General features: G+C 36.2%; 1 protein-coding gene across 1 annotated transcript; it reads right to left on the bottom strand.

Annotated features, from left to right (window-relative positions):
- Nucleotides 1–1455: 1455 nt before the first annotated feature.
- TRAPPC12 (trafficking protein particle complex 12) lies at nucleotides 1456–17160 on the bottom strand. The gene is made up of 4 exons (XM_009887931.1): nucleotides 15948–17160; nucleotides 11284–11400; nucleotides 2475–2588; nucleotides 1456–1614 (listed from the first exon to the last, which is right to left on the bottom strand). Exons 1-4 carry the CDS (start codon nucleotides 17157–17159, stop codon nucleotides 1456–1458), a joined length of 1602 nt encoding a protein of 533 aa, XP_009886233.1. The 5' UTR covers nucleotide 17160.
- Between the last annotated feature and the right edge of the window lie 350 nt (nucleotides 17161–17510).

The following is a 17510-nucleotide window of genomic DNA, read 5'->3' as shown; positions in this document are numbered from 1 at the left end:
AACTGTTAAAAATGAACTGAGGCATATCATCACGAAATAGAACATTTTCCTTATGCTCACCTCTTTACCATAGACACTTTCGTAATTTGTACGAAACAGCTGCAGTGGTTGAGTGGTTGCTGCAAAGACAGTTTGGATCCAAAGTTCAGTCACAGGACAAGTGTTTGCAACATCTGGCCAGACTGTCCGGAACTGTTGCCACCTTTATGCTCTGTGGCAAGAGGACCGCAATGCCTCAAATATTGACATGACCTCCAAGGATTCTTTTCTTAAGCAAAATAACTTAATTCTAATGCTGAAAAAATATGTGGAACCATACACACAGCCGCGGGAAGACTACACCGGTGCAGCACTTCATCATGTGCAAAGCTGCCAAAATACAACCAGATCCAAAGAGCTGTCCAACCTGATGACCAAAACCTCTATCTCAAAAATAACAGTTCCTTCTCAGTGCATTGAATATGAAGGCAAAACATGAAATTTTTGCCTCTCATTGCTTGAAAGATGCTGAGTAATGTCAGATGGACTTGCTCTAGGCAGTTCACATTGGCCTTGCTGGGCTACAACTGATCCTTGCATCACTGAACAGATGAAACAATCTTCTGCGAAAGATTCTAAACTTCCTCGTCACCAACTCCCTTCCTTAGCAACTTCAAAACCTGTGTCTTTCTAGCCCTCCTCATTGAGACTACCAGCATCTATGTAAAATAGAATACACTTTTTTCAGAGAATGGTGCTGCCTATTACAACTGTTACAAGCATTTTATTATATAGTGTGGTTCAAATAGGAAAACCAAAGAACAGTAAGATCAGTCAACGGTGTACTTGCATCTAAGAGTTATTTATTTCTAAATCACAGATTTAGAAAAAATGAAATTTCAGAATACTCTGAAAAGGAGTGATATTTCTCTTAAAACCAGCAATTTTTCAAATCCAGACCCCTGGACGACTAAAATATCCTGGGTAGTGGAACTATCTGGTTAACCTATTGGCTATTGGGAGCAGTGGGAAGTAGTGCATTTCTAACTTGAGATAAACCGTTTATAAAGAATTGAGGCTAGTGGTGTCTGTTTTCCTTTTTAACAATGGGATACATAGTATATTACTGATTTTTATTTAGTTTCAATTACTAAGCTAATATTACATTTAACCAGTATGTTTTTAATTAAGGAAAATTATCAAATTAGCTCTATTTTTTTATATTTTATTTAAAATCCTAGAAACTAGGAAACCAAAGAAAATAATACCTGCCTCAGCACATGTGCATGGACATGCGAATGTTAAAAATAGCATATTGGTAGTACCTGGATGAACTTAAGAGGAAATAATATAGTTAATCATGTTCTTTTGGGGGAAAAAAAAAAAAGAAATAATCCAAAGATTATGCTTTAGAATAAAAAAAACCCTGAATCCATTATTTTATGACTGGTAAAAATGCCAAAAATAAAAAGCATTTTATAAATCAAGTATCTTACCTTTCCGTCCAGGGTACACATGAGGGTAATATTCATAATAAAGATCAGGCTGGTCTAAATTTCCAAATGGTTCAAACTCCATTTCTGCATTTTGGAATAGATTCAGTTTTACCAGCAATGCTAGTCTCACAAACCACAACTAAAAATTAAAACATACGAAAAAAAAAAAGGAAAACACAAGGTTTGTTATTAGCTTCAATCTCAAGCCATATCCGAATACAATTTCAACTGTCTAAGTTTTTCTGATAAAGTTTAGTAAAGAGTTTCTATGTTGCTTACTGATAAGAATCAGGATTTCTATTTACACATGCTCTTTCACAGAACACTTTTCATAAGATCATTAAAACAAAATCAGAAGGACTGCTGTTTTAACTGTTTGCAAAGGTACTGAGATTTTGAAGGGGAAGTTTAAAAACTAGCCTGCTTCAAAATTACAACATCTCTCTTTAAACTGAGTTAGCATGTAGGAATTATCAGTCTGATTTTTAATTGTTTTTGCAATTTTATGCAATTATGTAAATCTGTTATGATTTTGTTGAAATTCCATTACTAGGGCCAGAACCACGACTTGTCACCCAGTCACATTTTGTTCAGTAAAACTCTTGTAATGTTTCATCAATCTTTATTAATTTGGGTTCTTATTTTGTTATCATCATGAAACATACTTCTAACATTTGAAATCTTACTACAAAGTTCACAATCTAGATAGTGTCCACAAACTTTAGGACAGTGAGTCTTCCAAGACAGCAAGACATATTCCTTTTGACTAGTGTGATTACCTTCAAGAACACACTATCAAGACAGAATTTACTTTGAAAAATATTTTGGTTTAAATAAGGACCTACTTTACATAAGCAAACAGAAAAAGTGACTTGCTACAATGCTTTAATAAGTTCGGTTTTTAGATAACAATTAGGAAAAGAAGTTTGGTCTTGTTAAAAAAACATTACTGTGAATATTTTTGGAAAAAAAATGACAAGGTTGTACATTTACGCATACCTGTAAAGAATCTGTTGTATGGTTAGTAGGTAGTCCACTTTTTTTATAGCCTTGACCATGTGCAGTTAGAAGACGCCCACACAAGTCAACTGCTGCCCTCCAGTTTTTACTGCTCTGGGAAGAAGAAAAGAGTAAGTAGCAAAATCACGAAGTCCCTAAAATGCCCAACTGCTTATTTTGCCTGAAGCAGCTACATGTACCCATCAGTAATAATGACAAGGTCAGGAGAGCTGGCCGGTGAGCAGCAGAATGTCATTTGTCAAAGCTGCACATCTAATTAGGCAAAAAGTGAAATCAAGCATGAGAGTTACTACTATCAGATCACTAAAACAAAAGAATACACAACACCATATGGGATTCTAAACTTAAAGCTATATCATGTTTGCTAATATACCTCAATATACTACAATATTCACAATTTTGTTTTATGTTCAAAAGAGAAAAAAATAGCCAGCCAGATTTCAATAACCACATCCAACTTACTCTACTGTTATAAAGCATTTAACGTATATTCCTGCCTCAATGACTTCAGTATTTCAGATTATAAACCCTAATGCAGTTCATTGAATGAAAACAGACTTTCCTAACATTTCCCAGAACACAGAATTCCTATCATTTAAGAACAAAGGACAAGAAACAATACAATGCATAAAATGATAAATTCAGAACAATAACAATTGTTTCACCTATAAAATGTAAATACTTGAATTTCCACTGCATGGCTAACTTAAAAATACTCTTATATAAATATTTTCATTCATAAAACAAAACCATTCCTAGTTAGACAAGTGAAACTGTCTTGTCACACTATCATCTTATTAATGCTTCTGCCTTGTGTATCCTAATGTAGCCATGTAAATAGCTAACACTACCAAAAACTTAAAACACAGACTAATGCTTCATGGGTTTTAAGCTATCATACTTTTTTAACATACAGAAGAGTTTTTCAAGAGACATGTAGCCAGCAGGTCATTATAAAACAAACATATCTTGTTCCTGAAAGTACTCTTTTTTCAAATAGTTTCTTAAATACATAAAAAAATAATGATAAATGTAACAGAAAACTGGCATGTTGTCTGATGAAATGTAAAGGAATAGAATATATTTATATTGGTGCTTGCAAAGTTCAGGTATTCACCTTGAACTGGTATTTTATTAAACTCTTTCCAATGTTTAGAGTTTAGAAAACATGTCAACACAGCAAACAAAAACTGGTAGTAACAGCTGAAGAGTTTTCATGCACTCTGGCCCCCAGTTTGCAGCCATATAGTTCAAGGGGCCACTACAGTGATCACTGTGCACTGACCACCTCATCTCTCCCCTGCCTTGTCAAATCCCAGATAACAATTTGAGTTCCACTGAAAACACAGAAGTTGGCTGACAGCAAGACCACAAAGCAGCATAGCAGCTTTTGAGATCTCTACGCTCTTATGGAAGAGCAGGAATTGATAATGCATTTATAACATCCTTCAACATATATCAGTATCAATTTAGAAAAGCTGAAAGACACTGACATGGGTTACCTGAAATTTATTCTTCTTCGGCAGAGACAAATTAATTTCTTATTATACTTAGAACAGAAGAAGACACAGACTCTAAAACTGTTTAACTTTCTTCCCAAGTGAGAGTCAGGATCCAAAAATAATAATGGGACATTTATGACAAACGTAGGTGCTACAATTTTTAAAATTCTATTTCAGGCATGGACAAAAAAAACTTCATAGAACAAGACAGCCAGGAGAAGCAAGTCTGATGACCATTGTAAAAACAGTCTTTGCTGGAAAATGAAACATTATATTCTTCGTGATTTCAAAATTAGAGCTGCCTGCTGGTTATGGAGCATAATTCTCTGTGGAAGCTTAACAGAAGGCTGCTGGCAGCATAACTTAATTTGAAATTAGTAGGACACATTATTGTCTCTGGCAATTTGTACCAGACTTACAGTGGCCAGAGTTGCCAGCCCACCAGAAATGTGCTAGTTATTTCAAACACCCCAAAACCTTGCAGGTCAGTCACGTTCACATTTCCTTTGGTCTACAGCCACACAGTCCTTACAACCCAGGTGCCTTGTTCCTCAAAGTGGGATGAATTTTGTTTGTCAGTCATAAGTAGAAGCTCAAAGCAAATATGGATACTACAGCTTCAGATATAGCATCAAAAATACTGAAGAATATTTTCCAAGAATAAAATAAACATTCTATGACCATCAGGACATGGTCCTCCAGCAGCATCGTGTGAAAACATTACTTTCTCTTAGAAAAAATACTATCAACCAAATATTATTGTCAAATAGTTCACTAACACAGTATCAGCCTGGCAGAAGAACTTCTTTCTACACACAACATTAGCAAATCTTTTTTTCACAAAAAATATGGAGCTGTTGTTCTTCTAATGAAAGACACCAGCTTGTATATTTTCTGTGCTTTTTACACACTACTAGTCCAGATTTTTAACTCATTAAGGAATATTTTTGGGTTCATATGAAACAAAAATTAAAAAAAGAAAACCAAACCAAACCAATTCAATATTGACTGCTGGACATGCACCAAAGCTAGGACAAGCAGATCAGCCACCCAATAGACAATGCAATTGCATTAGTCCTTGCAGAATTTCTCTCTTCTACACAAAATCAGAAGAGGTCTTGGGGGAAGTTTACACACAGATGAGGAAATGGCATAGTGTAATATGTTTCAGAGGAAAACGATTTTATTTTTTTCTTTAAGAAAGACAGAATTTTTTATCTTTTCATTGAACTTCGTAAGTTGTCTAAGATTTAAATACAATGACTCCAGGTTTAAATAAAAAAAAGTAGACGGCAGTGCAGGATTTTGTCAGGCTATTACGCCACAGAGGTAGGAACTAAAAGTTTTCTGTAGCTTAAGGTGATAGACTTGTGTGCTACAGAGCATCCCCCGCCCACACTTCTTTCCCCTTCTCTCTTCAGTAAGAGCAGTGCGAACAGTTTCTGCACAATATGCTGTTAACTTCAGTAGTCAGAAGAGGCTTAGCTGCAAAGTAAATTTACTGAACAGAAAATTGGTTCTGTTTCACCTCAAACCAGGACACTTGCACAAAATCTGATGTGCCTTATTTGGAACAAATGCAGTATGTTTATTATCTTACTGCTTCTTTTGATCACAAGTCCAACCTAACCAAATACTGTATCTGCAGCTTTGAGAGATAAAAATGACAGCGTAAGGGGATCTCAACTCTCTCCTCCTCAACTCCTCAATCTCTCAACTCCTCATTTTACTGACTTACTTTCCACCATTTTCAAAATAAGAACCAAACTAAGACTATCATGATCCCCTTTTATTAAAAGCAATAAAAGGAAACAGCCTAAAAAACATCTGAAATGCAGTACAAAATATGAGTTATAAATTCTGATAAATCCACATCTAAAGATCTGGTAATGCTTCTAGTCCATTTGGTCAAAGTTAAAAGCAACTGAGATATTCTGTACATCCCAATGTCTTCAATAAACTTCTTTTCTACAAAGGGGGATGAAGGAATGCGATGTAGGGTAGAAAAGAATTCCAGTGACTGAAACTAGAATGTTACTTATTCAAATACAACAACAGCACTGATGGTGCTGTATTTTTCAGATTCAGAAGTGAAGAAATCTTCAGATTGATTAAAATGACCCAATACAAGCCAAAACGGTAGTCTGTCTGGAAAACAGATTTTTTACACTTCTTCCTTTTTGAATAAAGTGTCATAAGAACATTAACTATCAGAGTTTTCACTATATCTGAAAGAATGTGTTTTCATTCAATTGTGAAGTTATTCACTGATTTGGACTGAAAAAAATACTACCAATTACCTGAATACCACTGTGTCACATGTGCAACTGTTTCTTGGAAGTCTCCTTGTGCAGGTCAATTTTACTTGATCTTTTAATTACAGTTCAACAAAGATCTTTGACATATGATTGCAAACGTGTTCATATTTCTCCTTCGTATACAATACTGTACATTGTTTTCCTGAATTAAAGCAGTGAAGCTCTGGTGGTGCAACAAATACAGCTAATATCGAGGCAGAACTCTTCTGTCAAGCAGAGAGAGTCACGCGGACTGGTCATCTACAGAAAACGTGTTCAACGGAAAGGGAAATCACCTGATACACAAAGAAAATCTGTAACATTATTCAGTCTCTCATAAAACCAATTTTGACTCAGAGGTTAGCCACTGAAATTTCACCCAATAAAATGATGCTTTTTAGTGTAGAAACGCAACCACCCCCACAAGCCCCCAATTACTGTTTGTGCTACTTGTGTCTCCCATCTTCTGTCAAATCAGCTACAAAAATGTTGGAAATTGCTCACTGATTTAGAAATCAAGGAACACAGCCCCCTCCCATATTTTTAAGGATAATTTCTAATTTATTAAAGTGAATATGTATGCCATACCACTGTATCCAAGTTTGTTATATCTGAAAATATATGTAAGAGCACAACATTAATCACATGCAAAAGTAACAGTATATGATTTTTTTTAAAATAGACTCAAAGGGAGTCATTAACTCTACATGTAACACCATTAAAGTGATTAAAATGTCCTCCTCCACTAGCTATGACATTCTTCTCCCCTGTAAATTACATTGGTAGAGCACTTTCACATCAGTTAAGAAAATGCAGCTAGTAACCCTTTCCTGGTCCAGTAGCTTGAAGAAATGATTGCATACTTGAGCAAACTTTCTGTATTTAGAGTGGCAAGATACAGTAGTTGTTTTTTAGTTTTGACAACTATCAAAGACATAATTTTCCTATAGCTGCAAACACCCTAAACCTCAAAATATCGAAAGGTCTCTGGTAAGAAATCCTGTGCTATTTGTTCAAATGATGGTAAACAATTAACCTAAAATATGGAATAACAGGAACTAACATAATTGCAGCTTGCACCTTGCATGTGTAATTTTTATTTGCTGCTGTAAAACAAAGCAACGCCGTGAAGACAACCTCTAGCTTACATTTATTTGCTCTAGAGGTGAATGCCTGTTCCTATACCAGATTAATAAAACTTTTCAGAAACTGAAAACTCAGATTTTCTGTTTTCAGTTGAATAATATAAACTCTTAGCCTCTACAGATGTGTAACTGTTGACAAGTTATCACCTCAATGATAAGCACATAGATTTATAGAATTGTTTTGCTGGACTGCTCCAGCACTCCCATATGTCTTAAAAGCATCGAAGCTGTAAAACTAGTTCAACTGCACAACCTCTTCACCATTAACCTACGAGTAAAGCATTTCCAATTCACTGTTACCCATTCCATAGCAGAATTTTAAAACGTGAAAGTACAGTTGTTCAATAAACCAACTATGCATCTTTGGGTTACTGGTACACATCTCACTCAAATCAACTAGAGACCAAATTCATGCTGAATAAACAATTTTGTTAGTGGAGTTTAACAACCTGAGTTCAGTTGCTGGTGAACAACTATTCCTTAGAAATTATGCTGCTGTTGGTGGTCTCATCAGACAAGGTGCACCTTTGGCAGTTCAGCTTACTACCTTCTTGATAACATTTGTTTTCTGGCAATTAATTGAACTTGAAGAAACTTTTGTAGACTGTTTGCACTATGATTCCGCAAAAAGGACTTCAGTCTCCAACATTCTTTGCTGTGAACACTAACTTCATCTTACCCACAGAACTGTCTTTTAACTTGTACAAGTAAATGTTTTTTACTGGAACTTTTATAAGGAAAGTGTGAAGTTCCTATTCAAGGATGTACACTGCAATCAATCCAATTTAAGATATTCTGTTGTGACCCTGATGAGCGGAGCTGGTATTTGCATTTGCAGATGTAATCTAGGAAGTATTGTCAATATATGTAAGGACCACATCACCAAACAGGGATCAGATGATTTACAATATCAGAATAACAGAAAAGGTAAAAGAATCATTAACGGGGAAAGTTACAAAACTTAGAATATAATGTGTTGAGTTCTAGACAACGCTACTGGAAGAGATTCTGAGAAGAGCTCCTGCGATGATTATGAAGACATCCATGATGAGGTGACTAGAAGACTTATTTTTGCTTTTAAAAAGAAAATCTGAGAAGTGGCAATGTCACTGCTGTCTATGCGTACAAAGTATCAGGGGAGAGGAAGCAAATATCGAGAAGAGAAAATGACTTAAAAAGCAACATGAGATCAAAACACTGAAACTGTTGTAAACAATTGTATCTTTGATTAGAAAAAAAGATTTTGAGAGAGGATTGATTAGAATTCCTTTGATTAGCCACCAAAGGAAAGTTCTGGAATAGCCTTGAAAGTAGTAGCAATCCGTATTTGTTAAAACTGCCAAATAAGCTAACAGAAGCAACTGTATGGTAGAATAGAGGAACTCCAGAGGTGCAGCTGAAGACCTATGGTATGAAGATTTGGGATACTAATGAGCCATTTAGTGTGCTTTTCCCATTCACACAGGATTAAAACAGTAACTAGATACGAATGAAGCATTTTCCTCTGGAGCAGACAGACTTGGAATATTGCTTTCTTTTTTTTTTTTTTTCACTCTCTTTTCTTTCCTTCCTATAATAGGATGGAGTTCACCCAAGATCATCTGAGATTTTTAACCTAACAAATTTATTCATAACAGGACTTAACATTCACTTTTGCTTTGAGCTGCCACTGGTGCCTTCCTACAGCACGTGACAGTTCTTCAGAATTTTAGATGGGATCCCAGATTTACACATCTAAATTTAGATGTAATCGGTAACTGCACTGAATAGATCTCTTTTGACTATAGAGTTCACACATCAGCTCACACGTAAACACCTAAATAACAGGTATCAGCCTGAAGCTGAAGTCTACCCTAATTCTATGTGTTTCTCTTCTGGACTGTGTACCTCTTTGAAATAAACTCTTTGAAGTGGCTGTCCATTGCTGCAAGGGACTGAACTGGGTGACTGAAACAGTCTCATTAATTCTCATGTTCATGTGTAGTTCACATGGATACCAAACAAACAGCTAAGGAAAAAAAATCTTAACTTTATGGAAACTGCATAGCAACATTTCCAACTTTTACCAGTTTTTATTCAAATGTTAATGAAAATATTCCCTGTAAGTGGCTCTTTGCATGAAAAGATATATTCACTGAACATATGTGGTCAGGAATTCACTGATAAAGAAAGTTAAATTGGTAGTTGATAACAGAGCACTTATTATATGTCATTCTGGCCTACTGTGTATATAAAAAGCACACACCTTTTTAATTAATATTATCTAGCATGGGATTTTAATGTTTCTTAGTCTGAAATACCTTTTACCTTTAAGACGGTTGCCAATCAGAAATAAGTTTTCCACATTAAGATTTCAGAAAAAAAACGCAATGTTTGCAATGAAAAAAACCGCAAACCCCCTAATTCTTGTCATAAAAAGAAACAGAGTTCTGCAAACAAAACTGAGAAATAGTTATACTGCATACTTAAGAACAACCAACAGCTAATGATTGAAAGCCTTGAAAACTGAAGAACATTCAGCTGAATGGCTGCAATTTTACCAAAAAAACCTATCTAATAAGACAAGTTGTTAAAAAAATCTGCTACAGGTAGCAAAAAATCTGACAGCAGCAGATTGCCTCCTTGTCTTCTCTGCTTTGATCCTAAAAGCCTTAACACTGCTCTCTGGAGCTTAAGAGCACACTCAAAGCTAAAAGAGTATCAGTGGCAGCACTGTATTAAAGGTACAAGATGGTCTGCAGCACAGAGTTAACATTTCTCATCCACACAGCTACCAGGCAAAATAAAAAAAAGATTTCCCATACGTCAAAACTCCTCTTCTGGAAGAGGGAAAGGAAGTGCTGAAAAAGACTTTTCCTCCTTCGACACTGACAGGGACAAGATTTCTTAATAAGATTTTTTTTCCCCCCTCCAAACTCTCAAGTTAAGCAAAACATTGAGACAAACAGAAAAATATCTATCTCCAGGATGGAGAACATAATCTGTTTTTTGAGGTTTAATTTCAAATATTACCTTTGAATTCCTTTCACAATGCTTGAAGAGACCACCTAGAGTTTTCCAAACGTAACAAAAAGTCTCTTCTGGAGATTTACATGTAATGTAACACAAAAAATGTTAAATACTAAATACAGACTGTCCTAACACTTACAGTTCCTCACTACTTTTCCTCAGTAATTTTCTGAGGGAAAAAAAAAAGCCTGAAATATTTTGACATTTCAACAGATTAACTAAGGCTCAGTCGTGTAACAGTAATGAGTTTTACACAGGAACACAATGGTCGAAAGAACAAGGCAATATTCACAAGGCTACTACATGTAACTATTTTCAGGTCCGAAATATTTACATTAAGGAAAGGTTTTCAAATTAGAGAAAATTAAGCTTTCATTTGGAAGTCATTTAGTTTAGTTTTCCTGCATCGAAATAAAAAATTAAAGCAGTTGAAATTATCACATCTGAATGTCTTACCTTTTGTAAAGCAACAAGGTGAAAACATAAATAATACATATGCAGATAAACAAAAAATCCATTAAAATTTGTTTTGCAATCATTTACATTACATCATTACATAAAAATTAGCAGCTGATATAACTTACAGTAACTTAAAATTACCTTTTTTCCAACTTTTGCATATAAAAAAATGTTTACTACATCATTTACAACCCAGTATTTAAAACCCAGTGTCATTCCCACTAAAAACTACTGGACTTTGGCTAGTACTTTTGCAGGATCAAGAATAGACTGAATGCAGATATTTTTTTTAGTTTCCCTTCACAGTCAGTAGCTCCCAGTGGTATTGGGAAGCATGGTATTTAATACATATTGAATTATGAAGACTGTTACTTACAATTAGCTGTTTCAAGCCTACAAATGACTGTTCCACAGAGTTGGCGTTTAAAACTTGTCTCTTCACCGCAGCTTGCTCCCCCAGGAAGCGAAGCATTAAGTCTTTTACTGCATCTCCCTTGGTGTTCATGGAACAGAAAAAGAAGAAACGTAACAAGACACTTTTAAACATTATTTTAGCAAAATAAAATGTTGAATTAAAGCTAAGCAACATACTTTTTTCCCTTTGAGAAATGCTTGTTTTCCAGTACTTTTTGTGTGAAATGAATAGAAATGCATATATATTTACAGCATTTTAATGAATACTTCTAGATTTAGTCCACGTTATTTGCTATATTCTTATTTGCAATGTTTAGCTTTCAGTTAGCACAGAAACATCCAGGCTTATTTGCTTCTCTTATTATTGTCGTTCAAAGATCTTACAAAATACTCTTCAAAGATCTTACAAAACACAGTAAGTTTTACAGGCTTTTATAACGGATACTAATGTTGAAAGGTGCAATCTACTGATGAAAGATAAACATGCACACGATCGGCTAGCTTTAAGTATCCAAAGAAAATAAACTTTGAGAGATCATAAAACCAAGTAAACAGCAACTCTTCAACATGTATTCTTAATTTCAAAAGAATTAACGGCAGGAATCAGTCAGAGAAATTGGGCTCAGTAATTTGAAGACTTGAGACTAGTCGAGACATAGACATTTGAAAGAGATTTCTAAAGTTAGGCAAGATTACTTCTACATTTTATGAAATGCAGCAGCTAAGAGGAAGAGTGTCCAAACCCAGGTTCCATTTCTAGCTTTGCCAACAATAAACTGAGTAAGTCCATATATGGCACCCTCTGTGCCTCAATTTCGCCTCTAGTCATTGTTCAGTGATTGATTTCCATGCCTTCCCGTTTGTTGGCTGACATCCTTGTGTTTCTGTGTACTACAGATTTGCAACAGTTAATCAAGAAATTCAAGCTTAACGTCAAGCAGCTACTGAAAAACTGTGAACCACACAGAAATTGGCGTTTAAAACCGTGCTGCTACTGTCTGCACGATCTTCAGGCACCATGTCTGCCAATACACAGTGTGGGACAGGGTGCAGGGGAGCCTTAGTCTTGCTGGGACTGTACACATTACTGTATACAAGAGAATCCCCTATGGGTCAGAAATTACCAAAAGCAGGTACAGAAATGATTTCTGTAAGATTTTGGCCAATCTTATGTTTTTATGTGTTTTAATCTAGAAAAGCAAACACCTGAAAAGAAGGAAAACTATCAGCAATATATTAACAAGATACTTACATTTTTATTTTTAAACAGAAAGCAATTTATAACCCACATTAAGCCAGAGTAAAGATCTGTCTGGTTCACTGTCCTGTCAGTGAATAGAAGATGTTCGCAGAAACAGTCTAATAAACACAAAAAGCTCATACTGGTCTTTCCCAACTTAAAGCAGACAGAACTTTACGGCCCACCTGCGCCAGGGGACATATTTGCCTACCATTTTTAAACATCCGCTGACAGACATACCTCCTATGATATTTGTCTTGCTCATTTTTCAGTCTGTTTTTCTTAATATCCGAAGGCAAGGAATTCTACAACTTATGAAGAGTTACATGGGCTGCAAAACAGTAACTCCCTTTGTTATGTTTATTACTCAACAGTTCCTTTGCCAGAAAACCAGTAAGTCATAATCCTCTACCTTAATTCTTTCATGAATTTTAGATCATTATTGCTCTTGTAAGTCAAAAGGTCCTCTTCTTTTTAGCTACCACTCACAAGAGAGAACGTCTGCACTCCTCACCATCCCTCCTCTCTCTCCAATTTGTTTTAATTCCATTATATCTTTTCACATCTGTGTTAACTAGAATGGTATGCAATATTTAAGATGTTAAAGCAGAAAGTGACTATGCAAAAATGTATGCATACAAAGGCATATCTGCAAAAATCCCGCTAAAGGAATATGAAAACTTTCACTTAAAGAACGAGGCAGAAAGCTATTAGCACAGCCGGCGGAAAGCAAGCCATAAAGCATTTGCCTAAAAAAAGGTGAGCTGCACAAAATGCAGTAAACGTAGATATGATAAAGATAAATTATATTATTTGCACTTTCCACATGGACAGGGATCATAGTGATGGGAAATATGTTTGTGTTTCTCTGTTCTGTTCCGTGTTTCTGTTTCTTGAGGAATGAGACTGCAACTACTGTTTCACTACATGGAAATTTCTACCTCTAATGCTGTCACCTATCCTATGAACAAACCGGATTTCCATCTTTAGGACAGAAGAATCTGAAGGATTAAGAAAAGACAGCGTGTGCAAAATGACATAATACTAAAGAATTTTTAATCCCCCCCTCAACAGTACTTTGGAGGAGGAAACATTACATGGCATGAAACAACGGACATAATGACAGCAGACAGTAACTGATGAAGAAAGGCATAATGGAAAGAGCATAAAAAGCAGTACTCCAATTTGTTCCCACACTCAGAGAGCACAGGTACAGATAATCTGTACCACACGCAATCCAAGACAGTTTAAAAAAAATAATGTGACCTGAATGATCAGCAAAAAGTAGCATACAGCTGAAATCGAGAACATTTAGTATTTTTCTTGGTGTGATTATCCACTTAACTTTTAAGACAACACTAGTACTAAGAACAAACACTTTCTGAGTGAGCAGGGGAAAAAAAAGTACCGAGCTCTTCAATATACATCATACCAAATTCCAGTCCTTCCCTGCAGCACATTTACAGTTCACTGTATATGCAATTTTCAACTAACTTCTTTGTCAACTGCACGCAGCCTGGTTTAACATCTTGCATTAACTTTTAGCTTTAGCAAACTATTCACACCAAAGCAGTTATGACCATTGTTGGGAGCTGATTTAACACTGAAAACATGCCTCCCACAATGCTTTAGTTGACATTTCAAGTACTCTACAAATATAGTTTCAGTTAAACACACAATTGGCAGTACTAGAAGCATATGGAACAATGATATCAAACCAGGGGATATCAGGTCAGTCAGGGCACGTGCTCAGGCCACTGAAAAGCAGTAACTGGAAGCGAGGAAAGTTGTATAAACATAAAGCACTTCAAAACTTGTCCCTGCTGACATGCCTCTGTGATTGTTCATACTCAATGAAGAAAGCAACAGGAATCCCCTTTTATTCCCCTGATGATTTTATATCAGGTCTTACTGTAGAAATACATCATATGGACAATGCCATAATGTCTTCTTCTCAATTACATGCTAAATGGTAGATCTGCATATATGCACGTGTCTAGATTCAGGGAATCATCAGTGCAAAAAAGCTTTTAATCCTTGACTGGATTGAGGAAGGTGAAAGAGAACTATTGTGAAAAAGGAGGCCTGCATCCTTGGAGCCTGAGGAAAGGATCATTCCTTCTGTCCATCGCATTAGCTGTCAGGAGAGAAATACTACACACTCTCGAATCACTCATCAAGATTTAAGGGATTTTTTGGGAAAGGGGGAAGGACCCTTCCATTTTTTTTTTTAGAGGGAGCATAGAAGGAGTAGCATCCTATTACAGTGTTTTCTTTCACGCTAATTATTGGGCTCTATGACAAGAAACAAATATTTTATGATAAAGCTAACATATGAAGTAGCAGCAGTAGGGAAGATGTCTAAAACTGGTATAATTTGTTGCTTGTGACAGAAACAAGTAATTCAGCTACAAGTTGCGTCAGGTAATTCAGCTACAAGTCTGCACCTGCTTCACTCCAGAAACTTTTCTGATAGTTCCTACAGATTGGGAAGTTACTGCAGACTGCTCACTGCTTGTATTTGACTATTGACTGATAATCTTTGTTATGCTACAATTAAGGATTGAAGTATCCAAAACCTCAACACCATCTCTCTAGACAACAATTATATTATCCAGAGACATAAATATAAGAGTAGGATTAGCCTGTTTCAAGGAAAAAAAAAAGTCCATGATGATAGTTATCCTTGGCTGAGCAGCCAAGACAAAATTGCATCATGAGAAATACCAAATAGATCCGAGTGAAGTTTCTCAAATTTTGAAAAAACGCTTTATCCCTTCTCACTAGTTGGGAACTCTGATAGAAGAGATCATGGAGGGAAAAACAGTAGTATAAACCCATCTGGAGTTTTCCCTTTAATTCTGGGGTTATCCTTTCCCATAGAATGCTCCAGCACTCAATTTTCTTACAGGTTATACCTTTCCACTGCTTAGGGAAGATACAAATGATTGACATTGTTGAGAGTACTGTGAACATCAATGAAAAATGTTATTTCCCACCTGCTTGCAACAGCAAATTCTAAAAGAAACAAAGCCTTCAGTCTTTGTAGTACAGCATTCTGATTTTGCATATATTCCAAATGCAAGCATTATCTTACTAACTAGGAGGACTAGAAACAAACTACTTAAAAATACAACTGGCTTTGGATTCTGCGGAAACCATCAACACTGGTTTTCAATGTACCAGACCAATTTCACTATGAACAAACCAGACCTGGTTTTAGCCCCTTCATGTATGAGTAGGCAGTGACATTAAATTTTCTAATAAGGATTGAAGTAATACATACAAGGTGACCATCAGCACTATGATATACAGATTACTGGACAGCTCTTATACAGTATTTCTAAAATATATGCATACATTAAGATACAATAGTAGATGCTTACCTGGATATTATCAAATTTTAATCCAGGCATGGTGAGATTTTCTTTATCTATGAACACAGTGCTGTATTGTTGTGTGGCAACTGAAATGAGAACATCTCTGGTTTCCTCACTAGGAAGCCAAGCATCATTTCTTCTATCTAGTTCACTCATATTTAAGGCTGTGGCAAACGGGTCATCACTCCCAGCAAAAACAGCCTGGATTTGTGAGAACGGCTTGGGGGATTGAGTTATTTCTAGAGATGATGGAGGACCACCTGCTTCAGGTCTCCCATTTCGCACAGAGAAAGTAGGGTTAGATGAAGAACAAGAACTGTCTCCACCATTAGAAAGAGAGGACATTTGTTCTGGAACTGAAGAATTTGCATTGGGATTACTAATAGAAATAAAATTGGATGTGGTAAATGAATCGAAAAAATCAGAAGCTAAAGTATTAGTGTTAACAGTATCGCCAAAGAACTTGCTTAGACTAGGACTTGGTTGAACCACCTGTGGATTCGATTTCACTGGAGTCTCAATTATACTACTAAAACTGGGAGATTTTACCATCTGAGGCTCAAAACCATCAGGTAGGAACAACTGTGGCTGGGTATTAACATTGTTTGCTTGGCTGAAGATGGTACACACAGGAATAGGCTCAACCTCTGAAGAGGGTCTGCTAGTACTGGGTGACGATATCTGGTCCTCAGGTTTGCTTTCATCAATATTATTTGGTTTTGTTTCAACAGGAATATTGTTTCCCAACTTTGGTTCCTCCTTCACTGCTTCCTGAATTAATTCTTCCTTTAAAGATGCCTGATCATCTGTTCCAATCTCAGAAATGTCTTTGGGTGTTTCTTCATGTTCAGTTTCACTCTCATTACTTAAAAACTCTTCTTTATCCCCTTCTGCTTGTGTTTTTTGATTATCTTTAGCTTCCATTTGTTCTACAATCTCCTGGAGACAACCAAGTTCACCAGTGTCATCTTCACTGTTGTTTGGTGAATCTGAAATAATGACACTTTCCATCATTTGTTCATTAAGTTTATCTACAAAATTATTTGAATCTTCTGATACAGTTTCATTCCCTTCCGACTCAAATTCATCTCCACCAAGATCAATGGTTTCCTCGTGAAAGAGAATTTCTTCCTGAGTTTTCTGTTGAACTATGTCTCCGCTGTCATCTTCATCCGAGGTGCTCTTCGCATCCTTAGCGCCAGTTTCGTTATTCTCCATGGTAGCTGAAGAGAGAAATATCCCCACCAAAACAAGCATTAGTTTTATTACTCAGGTATTGCTCAGATGCCACCCGGAAACCCTTAAGTATTAAGAACTGAAATTCTTGCTTTAACAGTATAGTAATTTCATTATTTGACAGCTGTCATTTAATGTCTACCCACAGAATAAATTCATTCCGTAAAGGTCTTCTCTTTGTCGCGAAAAATACCGGGATTAAGGAGCAAACGCCTCCCACTAAACACCGACAAAACACTATTTGCTTTTCCGCTCGCGAAGACGCGCTCGGTCCCCACTGAGGCACGGGGAAGGGCTGGTTCACGGCTGCCACCGCTGCGGGCTGCCCAGCCC

The sequence above is a fragment of the Charadrius vociferus genome, unplaced genomic scaffold (genome assembly GCF_000708025.1).
Source record: "Charadrius vociferus isolate BGI_N301 unplaced genomic scaffold, ASM70802v2 scaffold156, whole genome shotgun sequence".
In the NCBI taxonomy this organism is placed as follows: Eukaryota; Metazoa; Chordata; class Aves; order Charadriiformes; family Charadriidae; genus Charadrius; species Charadrius vociferus.
The sequence above is the reverse complement of the archived record's forward strand: the minus strand, read 5'-3'. Positions and strand labels throughout refer to the sequence as shown.